The sequence below is a fragment of the Odontesthes bonariensis genome, chromosome 12, assembly GCF_027942865.1.
Source record: "Odontesthes bonariensis isolate fOdoBon6 chromosome 12, fOdoBon6.hap1, whole genome shotgun sequence".
Lineage (NCBI taxonomy): Eukaryota > Metazoa > Chordata > Actinopteri > Atheriniformes > Atherinopsidae > Odontesthes > Odontesthes bonariensis.
In genome coordinates, this window is record NC_134517.1 from 27,261,335 (window position 1) to 27,270,923 (window position 9,589).

At 38.7% G+C, this 9,589-nt stretch overlaps 1 protein-coding gene across 2 annotated transcripts; it reads right to left on the bottom strand.

The window, feature by feature from the left end:
• Window positions 1-745: 745 nt before the first annotated feature.
• gmppaa (GDP-mannose pyrophosphorylase Aa) lies at window positions 746-8,186 on the bottom strand. Of its 2 annotated transcripts, XM_075479928.1 has the most exons (13): window positions 8,045-8,186; window positions 7,247-7,344; window positions 6,609-6,712; window positions 6,179-6,371; window positions 5,976-6,035; window positions 5,760-5,890; window positions 5,596-5,610; window positions 3,559-3,693; window positions 3,235-3,332; window positions 3,102-3,148; window positions 2,862-2,954; window positions 1,973-2,141; window positions 746-1,209 (listed from the first exon to the last, which is right to left on the bottom strand). In XM_075479928.1, the coding sequence occupies exons 1-13, from the start codon at window positions 8,082-8,084 to the stop codon at window positions 1,109-1,111; spliced, it is 1,284 nt and encodes a 427-aa protein (XP_075336043.1). In that variant the 5' UTR covers window positions 8,085-8,186; the 3' UTR covers window positions 746-1,108. The 2 variants fall into 2 exon arrangements, with proteins under 2 accessions (XP_075336043.1, XP_075336044.1); XM_075479929.1 differs by lacking the exon at window positions 5,596-5,610.
• Window positions 8,187-9,589: the final 1,403 nt, after the last annotated feature.

Below are 9,589 nucleotides of genomic sequence, written 5' to 3' on the forward strand. Positions count from 1 at the left end.
AGGTTTATTTGATCTACAGGTAATTAATCTCTAATTAAGGACTGCCTTTCATGCGAGTGGCATTCGGGTTTTAGACTTGCTGACAAGTATCCCACCAAGGGTACAAAAACACTGTAATGGGGGCCTCCAGACTGAGACAAGGCAGCTTTTTGAAGCAGCAAAGCACCTGAATCTACTCCAAAGAACACAGTTAAAGCCTCATATAAACTCACGAATAAAAGACAAACATTAACATGTTGAGAGACATGATTAAAACACATTATGCAGCTGTTCCATTATAACAATTTACATCACTTCTTAAGAGACACTCTTGTGGCAATAATTTCAACGAAAGTACTGAAGTGATCATCAGTGCTCGAGGGCTTAATAAGCAAATGTTAATCTGCTGTCTAAATAAATTGGAACAGCTTCTCCAGTGATTGCGAGTACACAATTTTAGCATGCACGTCTTGGGGGGAGGCAGGATGAGGCGGGGCAGCACGTTCAGGTTTTTTTTTTTTTTTTGAAAGGCAACATTATTTGATTGCAGCGTAAATCTCAACCCTGCTGATTTATTTTGATGATATTCAATTTTTGAGACCAACAATGAAGCTCCTAAAAGCTTTCAATCAGAGCTCCATAGAAATGATCGTGTGTTAAAATTAACTGCAGTCGTCAACCAGCGATTTTTATTTTCTAATTACTCTTCTCGTGTTTAAGTAGCAAGTCAAGACTGTCGAGAATAACCTTGAAAAGCAGAGGATAGTTGTATGTAAACTTTTTTTTAATAAACATTAGATCCAGCTATATATATTACACTTGTGTCCGCTGTCATTTTACAGTTGAGTTAAGTTGATAAGAGAAAAAAAAAAAAAAAAAAAAAAACACTAAAAACCTCAGGCATAACAGCACTTCAAGGTGAACCAACATGGATGATTAGCTGTGCTCTAATGCTGTTGACACCCAATGTTGAATCTAGGCCTGAGGACAAATATATAAAAATTCGTCATTCAAAACAATTTAATGAAGGCTCCATATATTTATTTTTGACATCTTATATACAGTAACTCTGAGACAGTGCCAGGGATTGGACAGCAGCATCCTTCATCAGTGACAGTCGGAAGACAAACTAGAGAATAATTTGGTTTTTAAAACTGCGGTTCAGGTCTTTGTGTGGAAGTACAATTGAGTTTAGTATGATCACTTCAGATGGGATGGTCACATTACAACCTGAGGAGACAAAACAAAGCAGCATTATATGTTGGTGTAATGTAGAACTGTGCAAATGACAAAGGCTTTATGTCTGTTTTAACACTCCCTCTCATTCATGACAGACAGGATTATATATATTTATGGTTTGTTAAGAACAAAAAAAAAAAAAAAAAACAGTGTATAACAACTAACATGTTACACCAAAGAGAAAACTCTGATTCATAGACACATTAGATAACTGTACCAATACACGCTGTAGACCGATTCAGGCATTGGTCTAAAGGAAATCCTTGACTAAACCAAAACTTAGTACACAAGATCATCAAGTGTACTGTGACACCTCTGTGATCTCATAGCTGAGTTAACTCCAATGTACACAAGAATCACTACAGCTGCAACTGAAACATACTTGTAGAGTGAGGTACTATGCAATGCATGCGCACAATGAATCAAGCCTGATCAGTCTGTGCTGGGTGCATGGTCACTGACAAAAAGTTCAAAAGAAAATTTTAAAAACTCACACACAGAGTCACACACACACACACACACACACAATGATATTTACTTCACACAAACACACAGTTTTTTTCCCCCCCGAGCTGGGTAAATTCTGAGTTGGCTTTTCCATTATATGGAACATTATTTCTATTATTTGAGAGCCCAAGGAATATGTCACATTCCTCCGTGACCTTGTAATGATGTAATAAATAATCAATATAACCTGTGACAGTGGGTGCATACACATGTTTTACAGAGACACCATTTCACAAACAGAGCTTACCGAGAATAGTAATAGAAGGTGTGAGTTTTCCTTCTCTGAAAAGTGTCTCGCTGTCAATCTTTGCAAAGGGATCATTTGGATTTGGGTCACTTGGAGTTCCTTCTACTCTGGCCCACTTGCCAATGGTACTGTCCCAGCCCACAATGCTGTTCAAAACGCAGCAATGATCCTTAAAGAAAAACAATATCACAAATATCTTATGTTAAAGGGCTGCAAAGAACTTATTATCAGATAATTGTACGATGATTTGTTTCAGATATCCAGTCTGCCCTATAAAATGCTGTTCTTACATCTGAATACGCATTGCACTTTACAACAGCAAGAGGTTTATTTTTTAAAGTAAGCTCATCTAGGTAAATGTCCTTGCAGTCTTTATGCAATAAAAACTAGTGAATCATCAGAAGCATAAATTTATTTTGAAATGGCCTTTGTCCTCGTTCTCGCTGGAGAAAAAGGATTAAATCAGACCAGCCTCAAAATCATTTAAAATGACATCTTTGTGCGATAGAAAGGCATTTCTGGTGAGACAGATGTGTGTAACAATACATTTCAGAGCTGAACTATTGATAATGTTACGAATGAAATGTAATGGTGCCACTGAAAGTGAACAGGCAGATCAAATCCCCTTCTACTGAATCAGTGTGAGATCCACTCACTGTGGGCGGAGCTCAGAATTTCATCAAACATTGCTCTGATGGAATTCAAGATCTAAATCTTAAGTTCTAAGATTCAAATGAGTTCACTTGGTAATGTGGCAAATGCGTGGCAACACACCAAAATAACAAACAAGCACACACACAGATTTACACATACTGTGCTGTCCTGTAAGTGATGGGAGAACTCTTTTCCTATATGTAGTAAATATTAATCAAAATACTGAAGGGCTCACCTGTAGAGTTGCACCATGGAGAATGATGGATTCTCGAACTCTGACCCCAGCCCCAATAGTCACTCCTGTGCCAATGGAGACGTTTGGTCCCAACTACACACAGAAAAGAAATAAACACATCAAAATGACAAATAACACACTTCGAATAAACTTCAACCCTCCATTCAGGTGTTAGAACAACTGGTCGACAGCTACCAGTTACACTGTGTTAAGATGGTCACAGTATGAAGGAGCTCTTACCATAGCAGTGGGATCAATATTGGCTGTGGGATGTATATAGACATTACCTAAACGAGAGGAAAGTGGGAATGAGCACACTTGTTTGTGTCAGTATGAGAAAGGAGCACAGCTACAGAGGTTTAATAAATGGTACCGCTTATTTTGGGTCCTCCCTCCTTATTTGTAGCCAGCCTTTCAGTATGAGTTGTGTGATACTGGTTGAGGTACAATCGACTGGCATAAATTGCAGACCTGTAAAAAAAAAAAAACAACAACAAATAATAACAATAAAGGACGTTCATTATAATCAAAGCAGTGATGTACAATTTGTCTAACTTGGGATGCAACAGGTGAGGCGACGCTCACACGGTGCATAAGACTTTAATGGCTTAAGCATTTAGGCAAATACGAATTTGATCAAATGTCTCCCCTCTTCTTCTAACATTTGACAGACAAATGTAGAAAGTATTTCGCTCACCCTGCAGATTTAATCTGGCTCCAGAAGCTGAGGGTTTTGTACACATAGAGTTTGCCCTGACCTGCTAGGGCAGTAAAAATATCCTGCTCCAGCCTGATGGCCTCTGCTCGGTGCCAGCCGTTGGTTGGCTCCTCGCTGCAAGAAAATAAATAAATAAATAAATAAAATCAGCCTGTGAACTATGCTGCAAACCTTATTTAGATAATTCAAATATTGTATAAAATGTGACAGGTTTGACTGCCTTGATTGTCCACACTCTGGCAGCTGAGGTGATCAATGTTGGTGTTTGCATTGCTTCTTTTTTGAATTTTCTTTTCAAACTTTTTTTTTTCTTTTAGAAATAGATTTGGGCTCCATTAAACATTGTGGCCCATGAGCCAGGTGGCTGACATACCATATGATTAAATATAACCAAGTCGGTGATAAGACGCTGAAGTCAAAGGCTGTCCCTCTGCCATCATGCAACCTGGCTCTGGCAAAAACAACTTTCCTTTAGCAGCTTCGGTTGCAAGTCAGTTGTGTAAAACAAACAAAGAAAAACCCTGATATTAATAACAATAATCATAATGCCCTACTATCCAGAATTTGGATTGAGAAATGAGAGCTAAAAAGCAGAAACAAACTTTGATGGTGTCAGTGCGGGGTTGAGACCAAAGCTGATTACTTGGCATTAATCCGAAACTTAAGTAGAAGAGTATACATGTTCCATATTAATCAGGGTCTCTGGCATGGTGTATTGTAAGAGCCTCGAGATGAAACAGCATTTTAAATATTGATGAAAAGAATATGTTAAAAGCTTGCACCCATAACCGAAGTTTTACCAAAAAAGGAGGGGATGTGATTGGAGGCAAAGCAGTCCCTGAGAGACTGCGGTGAAAATCTTCTCATTTCTATCAAGTATCTCTGATGTGTTCCAGGGTTTCGCTGAATCAGCACCCAGTTTGAATTAAGTGCTATTGATGTTAGTAAGTGAATTATGCATAGCGTGGTTTGTCTTTTTATAACATATTTAAGGTGTCCTTGGTGTGCTAATTGTTAGGTCAGCTACTCTAAGGCAAGAGTTAAAATACATAAGAAGTGTCGGAGATAGCTTTTGAAAAAAAAAAAAAAATCCATATATTGATCAACGGTGCTGTTTTTAGCTTCTGTGTGAGGCTGCTGGGACTGTACACATGCATATTTTTCTAAAATCCAAAAGAAGAGAACATCTGGAAGTGCAAAAAACTAGCAAAGCAAGCACTTTGCGAACACAATTCTCACTGGCTTCTACTGAACAAAGTTTGACAAACTCCATTCTATCCAGTTAAGTTGCTAAAGTTCTGATTAGCTTTAACAATAAGAACAGACCAATGTAAAATTCAGCAGAACAAGTCACAATATTGATGACATGTTTCAAGGAGAGAGCTGTATGATAAGATCACCACACTTAAATATGAGCTGGCAGCCATCAAGCTTAACAGGGAGAGGACTGGAAACCGTGCAGACACTAGCTTGAAACTGCACAATAGCTTAAGTGTAAAATGGGAAATGGTTGAACTTTGGACTGTTTCTTAGTTCTAATCGTTTACCCAAAACATCATCAAGTAGATAAATGACGTTTCTGCCATTTATCGTTCTAACAGATTAATCAAATGAGTCATTTTTGTGTGGAACTTGTCACCTCAGGACAGAGCCAGGCTAGTTTTTATGCACATTTCCAGTCTTGATATAAAGCAACACTATCAAATTCATGGCTGTAGCTTCATCTTTATCAAATACATATAGGAGATCTGCTCCTCTAACTCAGACACAAATAGTGAAAATGCATATTGCTCAAAAAGTCAAGCCAGCTAATTAGCCAAATACTTAATTCTCAAAAATAAGGAAAAAGAAGAGGTGCATTTGGTGAGAATGAGCGTACAAAGAGGACAAAGGACAGGACACATTCACACAGAAGCCTATGCCATCTCACCTTCACCGTGGATAATATGGCTACAGCTCACATCATATGCCAAGTGCTCTACAACCACACCGTGCAGCCTAAATGTACCAACTTACCCATCATATGGATATCTGATGATTATATGAGGAAACAGAAAACATGGCATGGAGGAGAAGGGAAGGAAAAAAAGACAAATGAAGGAACCAAAGAAATAAGCAAATGGTATTCACATGCATTCCCAGTCATGGGCCCCAATGAGGGAGGGAGTGAGACAACTTACAGCAACATGTCCTGTTGATTTTTCTGAAAGACGGTGCCGATGTGCTGGAAGATCTCGGGGCTAAAGAGATATATGCCGCAGTTGATGATGTCACTCACAAACGTGCTCGGCTTTTCCACATAATGCAAGACCTGCACAAAGAGAGGAACTTTCTATTATGTTAAGGTTCAACAGTAATGAGGGACTATGCATGGAGACAAGAAAATTGTTAAATGCCTCATTTGTGTCCTCGTTTTCCACAATACAGCCATAATTCATGGACTGCTTCCTGTTTGCCTGAGAAGGAAGGAAAGGTGGTATGATATTTAAATATCAAAGATCTAATACAGCGGTTCTAATCACTCGAGCGGACTAAACAAAAGCGTTAACATTTACGACATTTCACAAGCTCTTGACAGTGGCTGGTCCTTAAATCTCACCGTTGTTCCGAGGATGACGAAGCTGTTGGGTTCTCCGTGTTCTTTCTGGAAGCTGAGCATCTCAGTGAGGGGAAATGCCGAACAAACGTCTGCATTCAGGACAAAGAAAGCCTCTGGACTACCAGAGACAATCTGATCTCTGAAGTGATAGATGCCCCCTCCAGTACCCAGAGCTGCATACTCCTGTAAATATCTGCAGTGAAGAGTCAAGAAGAGTGGCATACCTGAGGTCATTCTGCAAAGTTTGTGCAAAGAAGCAGGGAAAGTGCTTCTACAGGCACGGATGACACTTAACTTCAAAAGAGTCAACACACGTCGTTAGTGACATCTTGTTTATTAATTAATCCGGACACCGTCATAATACATTCCCACAAGGTCCTAAACACTTGTTTAAGAAGAAACACAAGCCATTGTTACTCATTCGTAGTACCTGATGGAAATTTTGAACTCCTGCTGTGCATTAAACAGGAACCTGTTCAGTTCTTCGTTTGGCTGATAAAAGCCGATGAGCAAAATCTCCTTCAGATTCGGTACCTGTAAAAAGTTGTCACTTATTAGACTGATCTCATCAGAGGCTGCTGTCTGCATCGGGGGGGAAAAGATTACCAACTTAGACGATAAGCTGTTTACCATTTCAACCTCCAACTGACTTAATTAAATGACACTTGAAACCAAGCCAAAAAGCATTTGCAGAATAACATGAGGCCTTATTTGAAAATTACCACAAAACTTAATACTAGTTAGCAATAATTAAGATAGATAAATCTAGAACTTTTCATTAAAATTAAGAATACTTAGTGTATAACCATAGAATGTTATACTCGTGTTCTGCCGTGATTACACTAACTATGCAGCACTGCAAAATTAAGTCTACCATTCTGCAGAGGTATGTTGTTGCTGACCATGTGACGGTTTGTTTTTCTGGTCCAAAAACTATGAAGGTGGATTGTTTTCTGAGGAGCAGCCCTATACATTTTGATAATGAGGAGGATTGCTTTCTTTAAAAATCACAAAACAGGGTTGTGCTTTCTGAGTGTCATTCTACTTTTGCATATTAGTACAACTCACCTTGGCACATGCTTCAATGTGGTGCTGAAGCATGGGAACACCAGCTACTGGAAACAAGGGTTTGGGCACTTCAAATGACAGTGGCCTGAACCTCGTGCCTGAAAAGCAATGCCGCAGATTATTCACAAATCAGATTACAATGTGAATCCCCCCTTCTCAGGCCTCTACTAGTTCGATTAGAACCCTTTGCTAGATTATATTAGATGTCATCACCTCTTACAGTATACAATACCTCTGTATTTAAAAACAAAAAAAGCATCTAAATGTGTTTTTTTGTTTTCAAAGCACTATATGGAGAACTTCCAGCAATTCCCCTCAAAGCATCTACTCTTTCAGATAAATTGAACGTTCATTCACCAGGGCAAGGTGGTCTGAATGTGTACAGAGAGCATCAAAACTCCCGAACAATTACACTTTTATTCATTTCTTATGGAGGCTTTATAAAATGCTGATCATCTTAAAATGAGACTATTTCTAATGAATAAAGGTGCCATTTAGTTGTTCGGGAGAACAATACATTATTCAAATCCTAAATCAAGTGCAACGTATTCCTCAAACTGTTCAGTGCATCGGCAGAGCTGTTATCAATCAGTTTTCAGTCAGTGCTGTGGCCCTGAAACATTGTTAGATAAAGCCGTGTTGTTGATTATTTGTAAGGTGTCCTCGCATTAACGAACTTGTGCCACGTCAGTCATAAACAAGTTCAGTCAGTTTGTTAGCATTAGCCGCCTAGCATCGCTTTAACAACAAACCCATTACTGACTACAGAAACAAGATGACGGTGACATCATTTCTCACCTTTCTGGGGGCCTCCAATTAGAATGACTGCCTTCAACATCTTATTTGAGAAGCTGTTTTTACTACAGAGGAGGCACCAGATAACCACCTGCAGCAGCTGTGTGTTATATTTTCACATCCACTTCCTACTCGTGACGTCAACGAGATTATCGAAAAAACACGGAGGGGAGAACCGTTGGGGAGCGGAGTGGGAGAAGGGCTCCGTGGTTTTTTGTTTGTACGTTTTTTTAGCCCCTAGGAAGAGCACGGACACTTCACTATATTGTAATAAAATGCACAATGAAAGAAAATATCGAGCTATGAATTGTTCTTTGAGACTAAGCTATCAATAAGAAAATATGTAACAGTAGTACTTTTGTGATTACTAGTATTAAAAGAAGCGTATTGTCAGTAGGCTACTGTATTAACTGATTTCAATTTGAAAAACTTCCAGGCCTGTAGACTGTCCAGGGAGAACATTTTTTTTGTGTAATTAACACATCATGAGATGACAGCGAAAATGTGACATGCTTGGTTGCATGTTGGGAAGGGAGTGCCACCTTGTAGCTCAGACTATTTTTTGCTTTGTTGTTGTCTGGTTGGTTGGTTTAAGTTTAGTTTGGCTTGGAGGTGGACATTTTAATGAGATAAAAAAAAAAGAAGGATTTCAAAAAAGGACCTATCAGACACAAATTAAAACGCACCACCAAGGAACATATAAAACAACATTGATCCACAAACCAAATTACAAAGCTGACATTTATGCTTACATTGTTACACACAAAAACTATATTTTGTAGGTATTTGAAAATTGTATCTTATCTTTTTTTAATTTACAGAGGATGGCCATGTTTTTGTTATGTCCAGAAGAAATGGAATGACAGTTGATTCTAGAAGTTAGTCTTAGGTATGTGCAAGAAAATACGATTCTTATGATAAGTGTGTAAGCTCCTGACATACTAAAGACAGACTCAGTGTTAGTTGGATACTTACAATATCATGCATAAGCAAAATTCAATGTGTCGTAAATCCAGCGACACACTCTCCATGGTTTATGGTGGTTTACTTCTCCAAAGGCGAGAAGGCGAAAACTGCATAATTTGGTAACCAGCAAAGTTATTCAACCCCCATGCATTGGCAACCTTGCTGGCAATTATATATAAAAGTGTACGTGGGCAGAGCACTGTTACATGATGACACATTGTGGATGGATCACTAACTTTAATCTCAAGCTAAGCCACAACCAACATGCCAGTCTAGACTCTTTTTTTTTTTTTTGTCAAGTTGGTTAACCCCACTCATTTATCTGCATACAAATGTACAATATACACCTTTACACACCGAATACTTAATAATTGCATGTATGCTCAATTCCAAGCAATAATGTCTAATTCTAGGCATACCTTGGACTGTGTTCAGTGACCTACAGACCTCTCACTGGTATCTTAATGTTGTTAGCAAGAGAAAGAACATCGATATTAACTTGACCTTCACCTCTGTTTTGTTCTGAGAAATGAAGAAGGCATAAACCGGGACACAAAGGTTGTGATCCCAGAGCTTTATGCA